Source organism: Lycorma delicatula, chromosome 6 (assembly GCF_047948215.1).
Source record: "Lycorma delicatula isolate Av1 chromosome 6, ASM4794821v1, whole genome shotgun sequence".
NCBI classification, from domain to species: domain Eukaryota; kingdom Metazoa; phylum Arthropoda; class Insecta; order Hemiptera; family Fulgoridae; genus Lycorma; species Lycorma delicatula.
The window spans coordinates 32203012-32219552 of NC_134460.1; the positions used below are offsets into that span (position 1 = coordinate 32203012).

Consider the following 16541-nt stretch of genomic DNA (forward strand, 5'->3'; position numbering starts at 1 on the left):
GTCTATTTCAGGAGAGCAATACAGAATTGCTCATCAAACAACAGAATTTGTATAAACAATGTCCTTTTTTCTTTTCTTTTTTTTCAGCTTTAATTGTTATGTGAGTAAACAAATTTTATAGCATGACTTGTGTTAATTTGTTTAATTGTCAGTGATTAAATATGATATTTTTCTTGTCTAGAAATTCTTCATAAGTGATACCTGTTAGGTATAATTTTATCTCATTTAGCAGTGCAGTCTGTTCTATAACATTTATTCTATAGGTAGTCTTTTGTAGAATTTTGGTCCTACATATTCAAATTTTCATTGAGCTAGTGCTCAATTATTATTTGGGAAATTCACATTCAGAATATTAAATCTAGTTTTGACAATGCAAGGAGCTGGAATTAATTGATATTTTTTCAGCAAGTATGTCAATGTTCATAAAGTGTAGATCTATCTATTGTAAGTTAAAAATAGCAGTCAAATGATTGTGCGAATGGGATGACTTTTGATACTCCATATATTAATTTTAGAATTAAATTTTTAGCTAATTGCAAATTTTTTAGATGATTGTTCAAAATTCTGCCCCAGCTCTATTAAAATAACTTGATGTAGAGTATTGCTCTATAAACAGTCAAATAATTTAAAGATTTTTTTGAAACCTATGCATATATTAATCTTAATATATTTTTGAGGTGTTCTCTATGCTTCTACCAATTAACATGACAGTCTATTATAATTCTCAGATATTTAGTAGAGGGATTGTTCTCTATGAAGAAAGGAAGATACTGTCTGGAGAAATCAGTGTTTATTGTCGATTTACAGTTAGATGCAGCTGACCCATTTTAGTTTGAGAAATTAGTACAATTTTTGTCTTATGTGGTTTTTTTTTAATTAGTGATTTGCAAGCCAGTTTGATATAATATTGACAATGGAATAAGGTCTGACTGATTACACTTTTCCCTACAAGTGTCTGAAGTAATGATAAAAATATTGTGTGCAAATCCTATTATATTTGTGTTTGGTCAGTTAAGAATCTATAAAAAGTATATATAAAATAAATGACATCACTGTTCCTAGTGGTATTAAACCTAAACCATAACAACTATATTTCTTCTTGTCAATCTATGTACTATTTATTTTAACCGCTTGTATTCTATTATTTAAATAAATTTTGGAAAAATTCAGAACCCCCAGTAACTCTTACATATCTTAAATACTTGTATTCAAATTTTGCATTTATATGAATCAAATGATTTAGAAATATTCCTAGAAGTTTATTTTTTTTTATTCATCAGTTTATTACTTAACTCATTAATTCTACAAAGATGTTGGTCTTACTCTTTCAGAATCAAAACTGATTTGGCGTATAAAATTGTTATTCTCTAAGAATTGGGTTATCTAAATTTAATACATGTTGAGAATATTTTGGTGAATGTTTTTAGTAAGACTTTAGATCTATAACAAGGTACTATTTGATAGTCATCAAATTTAAATATTGGATTATTATGGCTGTTTATGTTCATCTTAAAACATTCCTGTATCCATGCAAAAATAAAGTAGCCAGAGGCTTCAAATATAATCTGTGATTTTTTTCAGTAAAGTCATTGTTCTGCAGTTCTGCAGTTGCTATGTTTCTTTTCAGTTTTTAAATGACTCTGACTGTTTCATGCTCTGTTGATTTAAATAGATTTAATAAGCTTAGGTTATAGATTACATAAAGTAAAAATATTTGTACTCTATCTGATATATTTGTCTTTGAGTTTATATCAGTTACTATTTTTTTGTCAGCATCTATAAAATAATCATTAAATTTATTGGTTATTTCTCTAGATCTTTGATCTGTACTTATTAGACTGCCATTTACAATTTGGTGTTTTGTATGCTTTTGTTTTTATTTATCCGTGAATGTTTGATAGTTTATCATTTTCTAAAATTATTTTGGCAGCTATCTGCTTGATTTGTTCTTAATTTTATTGTGCTAATTTTATTTTTAAAGTATTTCTGTTTTTTAAGTTTGTTAGCCTATTGTTAAAAGGTTCAGTCTTCAATTTCTGTCCCAGTTTGTCCCTTTACTTATGGATTTTATAGTGGCCTCTATGACTCATGGTTTTAATATTTTTAAATTTGGCTTGATTGTTTTTTCTATGATTGCATCATTTACATCATTAGTTGGAGTCTCAACGTATTGATTTTCATCACTGTATATTTGATGTTTTATGTTCCAGCCAGTGTGTTTTCAAACTTTCACATAATTTTTTTTGTAGTTAATGTGTTAGTTGTTATTTACTGTTCCCTCATGTATTCCCCATGTAGAGTCCCACCATTATATCATAATGATCTTGATATGAATTTTATGAATCCAGAAATGTGTGCATGTTATTCAAATCATTAATTTTATAACTATGTTTTATAAATGTAATTTTATAAATGCATGTTTTACTTGTTTTGTATCGTTGTAGGTGTATTACCAAATCATTTATAGCATTTGTTACTGTATACTGTGTAGTTAACTTAATTCTTCATTTAACCCTTTCAGTATGCCAGTGTTTGTGCCTCTTAATATTAAAGTCTATGCCAATGTTTCATTTAGAGTCTAGTTTTCTATATTCTCTATAAATTTTATTTTATCTCTGTTGGAGGCTGTGTAAATTCCAGGGATACAGATATTAATTTAATCTTTCAAAATATCTCTGAAAAATATATTAGAATGATTTATATTAGATTCCACATATGCTGTTTATTTTATTGTGAATATGATTCCCTCACATTTATTTTGGCTATTTTTTTATGATGAATAACAAGCAGTTATAATCTCAAATGTGGCAGAAAATTTACCATCCGATAAGGAGAGACTAAGAGTGATCAAAGCACTAACGTATTTATTATAATTTTGTTGACAGAATTGTTTATTAGAGTCTTACTTTTACAGGTTTTAATAATCATGAACTCTGTACTAACTGTTTGTTGTCAGTTGTATCTATTGTGTTAAATGTTTGTATTAACCAAACAATCATCTATTTGTTTTGTAAATTGACTGGAATTTGTCACTTCAATAACATTTGTGGTCCTACTTTAGGTTTTATTAATTACGTTGAGTGTGTCCTGTTTGTTAAATAGTGATAATTTTAAGATAACAAAGATCCATTTTTCACTGGTACACTAGCTTCATTTCTGTTAGCAATCAGATGGCGATATTTCCACCAGACAAACGTCCATCCTTTATCCATTGCCGATTTCCATTAACAGGAGAATTATTTTTGGAGTTAGTTGGTCAATGATTGTGAATCTTCCTTCTAGAAGTGATTTGTTGAGAGCTCTAAAGTACAATCCAAACCCATTTCCAATATCTCATTAACTTTTTTGTTTTCTTTAATATCTTGGCTTTAAATTTGTTCATCCACTTCTCTTTTGTTATTCTCGTAGTAAATCTAATTGTTATGGCTGGACTAATTTCCTGTTCTTGCTTTAGTTTTTTTTATTCTTGATAAGATGTCTATGGGCTGCATTAATTTCATTACTATAAAATGGAATATAAAATACTTGAACTATTTTTCTAAATATCTCAAAATTGTCCTCTCAGAATGCATGTATAAAATATTTTCCTTCCTTATATAGGCATGAATATATTTATTCTCCCCCTCCAGTTTGTGTAATTGTGTTTAGATAAAAGTTTTCACAATTTTTGAACTCTTCTTTTTCCACTTTATTTAATCTATCTTTATTTATTTTATTTTATTTGTTAAAACAGTGAATTGTACGATTGTTTTTATTTGTGAGTGCCATTTTGTAATAACAATTTATTGCTTGATTGCAATCTTTCAGATTTAAATGGCTGTAACTATTCTGGAATTTTTTTCATGTTCACCATTTGATTAATTCTATTGTTGTTTTATGATACTTATACATTAAATTTCATACTACTTTTCCTTCTGTCAGTGATTCACTTTTGACCTACCTATTCATTTATTTTATTTTCTGATTGTAAGTACTGAAGATTTTCTAAGTTCATATTTCAACTTGTTATTAAAACATGTAGTTCATTCAGGCAGTCGAAGTGCTGAATCATTTTGCTATTTCTAGATAAAACTTGGTAGCAGCTTCTAAAAATTACTAGCACAGTGTGGTCGTAGTTGAAGTACAAAAATGATGAGATCAATAAAAATTATTAAAAATATTTTCATGATTATAATTTGTATCTAAGTGTAAAAATTGTTCATTTACTATCGCTAATTATTTAAAAATATTCTTAGTGCTTATCATGGACGTGTTAATTTAATTAAATTTTATATTTTATAATTAAATACTTATTTAATTACAAAAATGGATTCTTAAATACTTAATTACTTTGAATTATTATAAATCATATTTAATTAATTTAAATAATTTCTGAATAGTTGCCAGTGTTCAACAGACATATCTCTTCTTGGTAGGTGTAAGTGGTAAAGATAAAAGTACTGATATTAATAGAAAAATATTTTCCGAATGACTCAATGAATTCAAATTTGTTGTATTCTTTTGTCTCTTACTTTCATTCTTCACTCCCAATTCCTAATCATACCAAAGTTCAACTTATTTCACTGTTTTAGGTTTTAAAATTTGTTGAATAAATTTAATTGCATTTACATTTAATTATTACCAAACCTCTTAAGTGGTTTTAATGTAGGCCTTGGTGTAGTATAAATTTCTCTTCAGTTTACTAAAAAACATTTATTATAAACCTTGATTTAAAAATTTAACTCAGCAATGACATTTACCTAGACATGGCACAAATTGAAAAACTTTTTCAATTTTGCAGAAAAAAGGATTTCTTCCAGCGCTTATAAAATTAAAATAAAAACAACTGTACTCAAAAAAATTATATGGAATCTGGTAAGAGAGTTCAAGTTAGAAGTGTGAAGTCAATTTAAAATACTTAATCTCTCTACTCATTGTGACTGCTAGCTCTAATACTCACCTATTATATTGTATTGGATAAGATACGATCTACCTCAAGAAAAATAGAAGTAGGCATCATAAACCTTTAACCATTATAATAGATATCTCTGTAATAAATTAATTTTATACCCAGTTCCAGACAGTTCTGAGCACAGCCACTTTCCATAGCTTTTATTTTCTTATAATGAGCCAAATAGTATTACTATCTTTATCTTTTTTTATAAATTGATATGTTAAGAAAATTATTATTTTCAATTGTATTTTTTTTTCATTCATTTGCAATCTATTCTTAAAATCATAAAAATTAAAATTTTGTTTACAGATACTTTAGAGTACCCTCAGGTAACACTGGTGTTTATGATCCTACAGAAATTCATAACCGTGGACAATTGAGAAGACATATGAGAGATTGTATGATATATCTTGGATGGTATCTGCTGTCATTTTTTGTTTATTTATACTGGTCAGTAAGATGTTAATACAGTTTTAGAAAAATTATTTTTTTGCTTTATTATTGCTTAAATAAATTTGCTCTAAAAACTACCCAGATATGTTTATTTTATAAATACTTTTTATATTAAAATGTATTAAATTTTCTTCAAAGTATTTTCTATTGATAGCCACACACTTTTACCAGTAGATGTAAATTTTTGCGGAAATATTTCTGGAGTTCATTCTTAGAACTGAGCTGCTTCATAATATCGGTGATCACATTACTTGTGTGGCTTTTTTCAGTAGATTTTACAGTGAGAAATGAAATAAAAATTAGCTGTTGTCCAGTTTTGAGGGTGTGATGCTCCAGATACATTACATTGTACCATAATTAGTAAGATCAGTCTTCTTACATCTTAAGATACAGTGTCATCTTAAATCATTCAGTGTAAAAAATGCAGTCAAAACTTCCTACTTATATTCTAACTTTTGACACTATTTTCTTAATGAATCTCGATCTTATCACTTTGAATAGCACATCAGAACACCTTCACTTTTTTATTATTTAATACAATAGATGAACACTCGCGATAAATACCATCCTCCACACTAATGTAATCCTCATGAAAACATAGACGTTTGCTATTTTCATTGTTATCTCACTATATTTAAAAAAAACCATTTACATTTCTATAATGGTTTTGAAGCAAAATATAAATTTAATTACCCATTGTCAGGTATTTTGTACTGTTTGATGTCATATCACATTACATAAACATGGTTGTAGCTATTGTTGAAGAAACAAGAATGCCAGAGAAACATTGCTATGAAACAGTATATCTGGTAAGATTACTATTTCAAACAGAAAGTGTCAATTCTAGAAGCCTTTTTTAAAAACTTTCGTGTAAAAACTGAGTAATGTAATTATAAATCTGATTTTTATTTACTAATTTTTTTTTTCATTATTGAAGGGCTGCTTTCTATTATTTCTCACAAATTGTGGCTGTTATGAGCTTAGAAGAACTGAAAATAATTTTTCCTCTTGTTGGGCAGAAGTTGTATTAAACAGAACTAGTATTTGACTTTTTTTAACTAGAAAAATTAATATATTATGATATTTAAAGTTTATGATATTAAAAATTTTAATGAAGTAATTTTGTTTATTCACTGTTTATTTCTCTGGATAAATAAAAATAATATATTCATTGGTATAAGTTATTATTCATTGTTTTTTTTTTTTGTACTTACCCAGCTGATTCTAATAGATCAGATAAAAATAATTGTGACTCAGAACCTTAGGAGAGTTCTACTCTAGGTTATGAAGTAACTTAGAGTAGAACAGAAAATAAAATTGATATATTCAAACATTGGTTGAGAGATCAGATGTTATAAAAATTTTAATTATCCTAATTTATGTTATGGAAAATTTATTTAACTCTTTCTTCTAACCAGCCACATTAGCTGGGCTTGCAAATATTTAAATTTCCTTTTTTTTAAAGCAGGTGTTTTAGTGTATATTTTTCTTGAAGGTAGGTAACAATTTTTTTAAAAACTAAATTAGGTATTTATTTGGTGGTAGTTGTAGTAGAGATATTTTCCATAAAACATAATATTATAATTTTGTAGTAGTATTGCATGTTAATTGTACGCTTTTATTGCCTTCCTAAGCTTATTTAAAGTATTAGTAGATCTTGATAAAACGGAATTAGCTTGTGTATTTTCTACCTTTCATAACATAAGGTAATTGAAAAAGATTGATGGCCCAAATGAGGATGTAATCTTTAAAAAGGTTTGACATTTCATCTATAATATCTCTGTGAAGTGTAAATCATTAAATAGCAATCTGAAAATCATGTAGCATGTGTGTAGTTGTGTTATCTGTATCATCATATTTTACATACTCATTTTAATCATTTAGAGTTGCAATCCTTGTTCTGTTCAGTGTAGCAGTTGCAAGTCTATAAAATGAGGAATATAACTTTGGAATGTTTTACTGAACCTGGATAAATGCTGCAGATAATTTAAGTATGCTGCAGCATGTATCTTGAAATACCATAAATAATTTGACCTGTGCAGAAATACTGATGATCATCGTGTCAAACCCTACTAACAATAATTCTATGATTACTACTTATCATTTTATCTTTTCTTCTGTAAATAAAATGTTTATGATTTCTGACTTGTGGTCCATATTAAAACAGAAAAAATCTATTTCTGAATAGTATCATGTTTTTTGTGAATGGGATTGATAGCATCAGTTAGATGATGATGAAATTTAAAGTACATACTGTATGTTTGTGTGTGTGTAACATGTCGACATATCTTTCATTACACATCAGTGCAACCGTAGCAGTGAATGAATTAAAAATAGATGATGAATTTTAAATCAGTAATGTATAAAATAAGTAAAAGTTAACAAGTCATAAACAGTTTTGTATGTGATCATATTCTATACAGAATGTTTTGCCATTATACAAATTTATTTTTTATATCATTCATTGAAGTTTTAGTTGTGTTCTTTTATTTTTTTAATCCATTACTTCCTCCAGTTCATCTACCCTTAAACCCTACGTTTAACATATTATCAATTTTCTTTTCCAGTATTGTTGCAGGTTCTGATATGTTTGATGCTTCCTCCCAATCTTATGCCCTTTTTTCTGTGTTTACTAAACAACGCTACATGAAGTTTAAAGTACATATTGTATTTTCCATACATGAAATGTATTATTCCATTGTAACGTGATGTTTAGTAATTGTGTAAGTGTGCATGCATTTTTACATACAACTATGTGTATGTTTTGTTTTAGCATGATAATTGCAATATTGAAGGATGAACCGAAGGAATATAAAAATTTAGCAGAATTTTGATCATAGTCTGAGTATCGCATTATTATTCTTTGTTTTACAGTATGATCAATTGCATGTTGAAGGATAATCCATTAGAAAAGGAAGATGGTGAACACGCCAGTGAATTCTAACTCGATAGCTGAAGAACAAAAAAAAACACAAAACACTTAAGCGATCAGTAGATTTGTATATTCATAAGATATAAACTAATTTATTGTAGATAATGATATTTCTATGATAAAATTTCTAGTCTGTTATTTGTAAATACATTCACACATTTTCTTTTATAAATTTACTTTTAAATTTGTTCTACATTTATTTCAGATTAGTTTGTGTGACATTTTTATAATATCAAAAGTATCTTTCTATAATATATTTAATGTTAATTTTTTTCATGTAATAGTTATTGTTTATTTTTCAGTTTCTCTTGCTAAACTCTGTAAAATTCATTCTTGAGAATTATTTTAACATGTGATTGTATTGTTCTATATTTAGGTTAATCATGTATATATATTAAACTTAATAAAATATTTTTTATTCATTTATTTGTATTTAGGAAATAAAGATTTTATATATTTATTGCTGTTAGCAAAAGTATTTTTACTCGTTAAGTTTTACAGTTGTTTAGTCTACTAATGTATCTTTCATTTATTACTAATGAGTAAAATTTTTCAATCTCAGCCTTTTGGCATTAGTTATATAGAATGATAACCTTTCTCGTTACCTCTTTAAGGAAATTTGATCATAGCTTCCTTTGAAGATTTCCTCCTCAGAAGATTTAAAATCTTTATTTTTATTTATTATTATTTAACCTTCGTTTCCTCTTCTGTTTCTTCAGTGATCATGCAGGTAAATGTAAGCATAACATGAAAAACTTAATCATTATTCCAATTACACATATTTTGTTGCTTATTCAGTTAACGTTGATAACATTTTTTCCTAGCATAAGTCCTGTTGTCCTCATTATTCATTAAATCATTGCTGTACAAAAAGAACTCCTTTTCATTTTACCACCTTAATACTTTTGTATCTTTTCATTCTGCATTTGCAATTTAGTTTTATATATATAGGCCCAAAACCCGTTCTCTTAATTTTGCCGATTTTGAGTAAAAAATTTAAGTCCATTTCAGTTTTACAACATATTTCCAAGATAAAGTTATTGGCTCTTCACGCAGTCCCTGACTTGTTGACGAGGGCTTTTGTTTACTTGAACATTTTATTTTCTTGTTATCTTGCTTATCTGATGAGCATTTCCTAATATACTTCCTGAAGAGGCACCTGATATCTAACTCACAAAGGAAAGCTTGGATCTTCTAGAATAAAACTACTTTATATAATCCTTTAACAATACATTTTAAAGATCTTTAATTTGTTTTTGTTCTCGCAGTTTTTTTAAGTTATAATATTAAAATGAAATGCTACTTGGAATCTTTTTAACGAGTAAATCTTTAATAAAGTAAGGTACTGTGTAATTCATTTAAAAATCTTCAGAAAATCTCATAGGCCTTCAGCCCTATAGCAGGAAGAACAATTAATCCATCAAATTGAAATCTTACTGTTTATTACAAACATAATGAATACATATCAAATATATATTTATATTTGATCAGTCATTCTAAAATTGCAAACTTTTGTGGTGTATATTGTATTGTATATTGACTTGTATGAACCTGAGCTACAGATAAGTCCACCTCTAGTTCACTTTAGCCCACTTCATAAAGGAAATGTTTTGAAGCATAAATCAAGATATCTTAAAGAGGAACTTATTTTGCAAAGAGTATGTAACTTATCAGTTAGTTCAAGCATCTTTCAGCAAATTGTAATCAAAAATGATTCCTCAAAATTATGAACTGTTGATCATCAGTTGCAGCCCCAGATTGACATTTTTATTAAATGTTCCATGTGTATTTTTATTAAATTTCCCAGCATCCCAAAAAAAAATCTTGTTTTAATCATATATGTACTGCATGAAATAGTGATTCTAAACCTTTTAGCAGAAAAAGAATAATAACAAGAAATATATTTAAAAGAAATAGGTCATTAGTCTACTCAGTGAGGTGGTGTCTCCTTTCTCAAAGGGACCAAATCAGGATAATCTTGAAATTTAGATATTAGGACTAGCCTGCATATGGCAAACACTTTCTGTGTAAGTTTTAAATTCTTGTTTTGTACAAGCAAACCATTTTACTATTTTCAAAAATTTAATTAAGAGTTTATATTGACTATAAAACAGAATTAAAATATCTTAAGAAAAATTTTATTTTAATGTCATAAAATTTATGCTATTCATTAAAATAAATTATTAGAGAAAAACAATTTTTCTCTTGGTCAAACACTTAATTGCATAATATTTTGAAACTAAATTCAAGAATGCAAAATTTATTTTGATGAAACAAGAACATTATTATAATATATACAGTTGTTTATACAGTTCACAGTTCATTGTGTCTAATGTACTTAAAACACTTTTTTTTTTAATCATCAATATACTATATAGTTCGGCAAACAACTTTTGACTGCCTTGGTGACACAGGCTGTTGCATGTTTGTTTGCTATCTGAGAAGTCACTAATGACTTTGAAATTGGTTTGACTTAAAAACTAATTAAGAATTTTGGATTGCAAAATATGAAAATGAATATTGTGAAATTGATTCAAAGATGTTATGGAGTATATTTGATTCATAGTTAATGCTAATAAAAAAAAATTACTAACAAATATCTTGAAATAAAAAATAACTAAGTAAAAAAACAATCCAAAAAAACCTAACAATCCATTAAAATAAGTATATACGTTTGCAAATTTACTCTATTCATTATATTTAAAACTATATTTCTGATATCTTTTAATTGTATTTTAAATTAAATATTAGTTTTATTTTATTTATTTATTTTAAGATCTTTTCCTTAGTCATTATGATTTAATACAAATGATACAAATTATTAACCTAGGGATTAAAGTTATTAAATGTTATAGTTTTCAGAATAATAATAACACTTTTATATCTTTCTTTTTAAAAAATAGATATTTAACAGTTATAATTAAAAATGCGAATAACTCAATAAAAATTATTTTAAAATGTTAACTCTACAATCTGAATTTGTGAGAAGTATTGCAGACATTCTTAAAATCAAAATATCTAGTGAGGGCACTTTCTTGGCTATTGAATCCCTCTGTGACAACTTATGTGAATTTCATTTTCTAATAGGAAGTAAATCTACTTTTCATAATACCTATTATAAGAAATGTACAACCACCCAAAAAACTAAACCACAACCAGTGCACGTACAGAAAGGACAGATATAGTTTAATGTATTTTTTAATGAAGTTCTAATTATTTCTCTCAATTAAAAATACGTAGAAATAACTTAACTGTACTGTAGTATACAGAAGTTAGCAGTAACTGTGTTGGTGAACATTTTTTGATGTCTGTTAAACACATAAGTTGCATATAAGATTTAATGTGGTTCATTCATATATCACATTAATTTCTATTTATCAGATAATTATTGTTATTAATATTTTTCTTTGAGTAGAATATGCCACAAGTACGTACATCATCTACATTTTTTTTAATCTGCAAATTTTCCAGTCATTAAATAAATTCTTAAATGATTTGCTTCTGTTATATTTGAAATTGTAAAAATTCAGAAATTATTTTCAGAGCTAATTATATAATACGACACCAACCATCAGGGTAGACATTTTTTTAAAAATAATTTGAAAATATGTAATGACCTAGGTTTTTTCATAAGTACATCTATTATTATATAAATTTTGATGTTAGTAATAAACTGTAAACTTATTATGGAGATAGTTTTCCACATTAAAACCCAAAAAATTAATTTTAATTTACAGAACCAAGTAAATCTTTTTTTATCTAAAGATTTAAAAATCTTCACTTGTTCAAATGGAATGGGAATGTGTAATTTTTACAACACTATTGACTGTGGTTGTATTTTTGCTTTAAACATTGTATATATCCATTATATAAACACGGTATATATTTCTTTAATTATCATTGTAATAAAAGCCCACCTTTACTGCTTTTAAATAGTTCTTGAGCACTTGTAGTGATCAGACTTTTATACTTTATTAGTTGAGCATATTCAAAGATGAGCACAAAAACATTTAAAAAAATGAATAACTATAAAATAAAAAAACATCTGCCTCCTGTTATTTAACAAAACTGATTATAGAGTACTAGCATTACTTATGTTTGTAGATATTAAAACTAATGATTTTGTTGTTTGTTTAAATGTAAAGTTTTAAATTAATTATTGATTAAATATGTAATGTTTCTGATCCAGATATCATTGTTTAATTATAATTTCAATAATTAATTTTAACTTTAAATTATGTTATAAATGAACAACCAAATCATTAGTTCTAATGTCATACAATTATAGAAGTATATGATCAGTTTTGTTAAATCACTAAGACAGATGTTTCCACTTTAAAACTATTCAATCTTTTAATAATTTTAACTTAGAATGTTTTCATCTAATAAAGCAGCGATTTCTATGAAATCACTCATCGTACTTTACAAAAATTATTCATGTAACAAAAAAAAAGAAAGAATGAAAATGATAGTAATTCTAAGCTGTAAGACTAACTCACAGTGCATATGCTAAGCTCAAACAAACTTCCATTGATATAATTAATCTATGTGTTGCATTTTATCATGAGCTGTTTAGTATGTTTTTCTATTTAAAACAGAAAAAATACAACATATTATATTATTATTTTCATCTATACATGCTCATGGTTGATTAATAACTCATTTTTTATTAATACAGGACACATATATTTTATTTTAATTTTTGCTTTTTAATTAAAATAAGTGTAATATATATATATATGCACAAGGTGTAAACATACTGTGGTAATCCTTGCATAACTTTTCAGCCTCAAAACCATTTATTTTCTGGTATGATACACCTCCCCTCCAAATCACCAGGAACCCCCATGGAGGGAAACCGAAAAATATTTAATGGAATGATAGGATTTACAAATCATCTTTTAGATAGGATATTGAAAAAATTATTTTGATGTAAAAATTTTAGGTTACAAGACTTTAACCAAAAGAGTAGCCATTTAATGATTTTCACAACTACTTTCAAAAGTGGTCTCTTGAATAATTAATCAATAATGAAACACTAAAAAAACGAATTTAGTAAATGCAATTGCCTCAGAATGATTATTTTTTGATATTGATACATACTGTAGGGCACTTTTTAAACTACCTGTGAAAAATATTAATTGTTGGCTACTTAGGGTAGTTATCATACCTCAGTGTTTTTTTGTCAAAATTTTTGTTTTTCAATGTCTTTAAAATGATCTATCTCAAACCTTTTTGTTTAAAATTCTTGAGTTTTTCCGTAGGGGCTTGTTGATGGTGGTCTCATACCAAGGAATAAATTGTTTCTAAGTATGAGCATTTACCAAATTTCATTTTTCTATGCAGTTAAAACGTTATTTAAGGGTTGCCCCCCCCCCACACATATACATACGCATATAACTTTTTGTATAGGTATGTTTTAGGGAATAAAGTAACAGGATTTTATTTCACATCTTGACGTATAGCAATTTTTTTTTAATGTTGTGTAGTTTTATATAATGCAGTGGTTTATTGAAGTCAAACACCATTTTCCTGCAGTAACTATAATATAATTAAGAAAAAATTAATATATAAACATTTCTTTATTATTAATACATTAAACTATTTAATGCAGTATACAATACACTGAATTAGTGATATAGTATAGACTTCTTACTTCTACTAACAGCCATGTCATTGCAGAATGCCAAATAAAAAAAAAAAAAAACAATAAGTTTCAAGGTAAAATATTTGTTCTTTTTGTTTATCGTGCTTCTTTTAATTATTTTAATTTAATATGATTTTAATCATTGCTTGATAAAAGTATAATAATATCCTCTTCTGCAGTTTTTTATATTTATTTTTAACTAAAAGACAATTTTAATATTAATAAGAATATTATTTTAATGGTTTAGCTATAAACAATAATTATATTACAAACTTAAGTAATTATCTTAATAGTATTACCAAAACAAAGTGCTTGCAGAATATCTATCATAAATTTGATAACCATATATACCATTTTTTACCATACAAGAGAAAAGTAAAATCTTTTACAATTTCAATAACAATACAGGAAATTTTTATTATTTTTTTAATTTTTAGTGCAACATTTTTAGGTTTGATTTATAGTTAATTTTTGTGAAATTCTTTGGTTGATGTTTTTTTTTTGTTTGTGTGTAAAATGAACCAATCCATTAAATAAACTCAAAATTTGGGATGGTAAAATGGTTTGAGATTTTATAGTGTGTGAAAGTTGCCAACCTTGATAAGAATTTGAACCCAGGACCACTTGATAAAAGGCTGAGATACTACTAACTCTCCACCAAAAAAATTAGCAGAATACATTTTATTTTGTTATTATGTATGTTTTGTTCAGTAGAAGATTGTTCATTATTTTAAACCACAAACATATTTAAATCTTAAAATGTTTGTTGATACAAGCAGTTATATAATTAGCTGTCATTATTAAAGCAACTTATTTCTTTTGTATTGAAACGAAATAGTCTCATATTATTTTTCAATATCTTTAGAATTTAAAATTGTATTTTAACTAAAAAATGTTTATTTTTTTAAATTTTTGTTATAGTGATAAATATTACCTAATTTTCTGTATAATATTATAAAACAAATATGATGTGCCTATAAAGTTCTTTTTAATGCAGTTTTTATTTATCAGTTCCTTAAAAATGATATGTATCCAGTTTTTTTCATTTTTCCATAGTGGAATGTTCTTTTATATAATATTCAATTATTTTTCATCATAAAATAGCTTATAATGTAGTTTTTGAAAAGTTTACTTCTAAATTACTAATTGTATGATTATTGTAGTAATTTAAAATTTTAATCAAATATAAAATACTATTTCTTGGATAATGTTAATAAATTAATTGTGCAAATCCACATTTATTTCTGAAGGCATTATAGGGTAATTCTCAAAAGTCCAGTTTATTATTTTTCTTTCTCAAAGTGGTTTAAATGATGTGGGGTTTTCAAGTTTAGAAATTTAATATTGTATTAGCTGATCAGAAAACATTTTCTGTTAAGAAAATAAAAAAAATAACATTACCATTTTTTTATTTATTAATCTTGAAGGCCATTTCCAAATTGAATTTAATGGTCATAATGAAATTTTTTAAAAATCATGATTTTTTTACTAATGAATCACCACAGGAAGCTTGGGCATGGGAGTATTCTAAATGTTTTTAAATTACCAAATTCCCTTATGGTTTCATGATTTATTAATAAATATGTAATAATAGATATATTTAGCAAATTTTTATTGAAGTATAGTTTTTTTTAAAATAAATAAATAAACTATTTTTATGCAGGGATGAAATTGTGTTTTCTTTTATTCTCTTATTTTATACTAGAGCAGTACTGTTAAGCATAATTAATTATTAAGTATTAATAATGATATGTAATTTATTAAGTATTGATGCATTCTGTCAGTGGAGTTTATAAAAAATAAAATATTTGAGGTATGCTTTGAGATTTTTAATATTTAAGTTGATGAACTACTGAAAATTGTTAATCCTACATATAGTATATAATAAATATGTTCTACTTGTTACTTTAGCTTTATTGTTAATATATAAAAAAAGACATACTCTATGATTTTAAAATAATTATAATATTTTATATTGTATCAAAGTAATTGAATATTAAATTTTATTTTACATGTTTTATATATCTATATATATAAATTTATACGTGTGTGTGTACATATGTATAAATTTTAAGTGAATCTCTACCATTTTCTCTCATAAAAATAAAATTTTCCATTTTGTATAAATTAATCTGAATATGAATTTCCTTCAATTTTGAAGGTAATGTTTTCATACCATGACCCATAATTAATCTTCATCGTGTCATTAGTCAAATGTAAAAATTATTAAAAATGCATATTTTGAAAATGTCACTGATGTTCATTATTCTCACAGTTGTTTAAAATCGTTAACTCTCACAGCATCAGTTCTAAAGAAAAGTTAATAACATTTAAAGTAAAATATTAACGTTAAAGTATTTGCTGATATTACTTTCCTAGTTATAACATATATGCTGCTGTAGATCGATCAAAAAAGATCCAAAAAATTGGTCTTTTTAAGTTTTGTGCCTTAAGGCATTAAATTTTGTACAAATATTCCCCATAACATAAATGGTAATAAGTACTAAGAAAGGGATTTTCAGTTACTTAATCTAGAATGATAGAAACTCAAAAAAACTTGTTTAACTTTTATTAAG

General features: G+C 25.9%; 1 protein-coding gene across 2 annotated transcripts in view; it reads left to right on the plus strand.

Moving 5' to 3' along the window:
• Positions 1-15870, plus strand: part of cnir (cornichon-like protein) — a 29979-nt gene extending 14109 nt beyond the window's left edge. The window contains exons 4-5 of one of the 2 annotated variants that reach the window (XM_075369549.1): positions 5243-5383; positions 8160-15870. In XM_075369549.1, coding sequence (XP_075225664.1) covers positions 5243-5383; positions 8160-8220 — 202 coding nt within the window. In that variant the 3' untranslated portion in view covers positions 8221-15870. The remainder of the gene's footprint in view (positions 1-5242; positions 5384-8159) is intronic. The other variant, XM_075369548.1, reaches the window with a different exon arrangement.
• Positions 15871-16541: the final 671 nt, after the last annotated feature.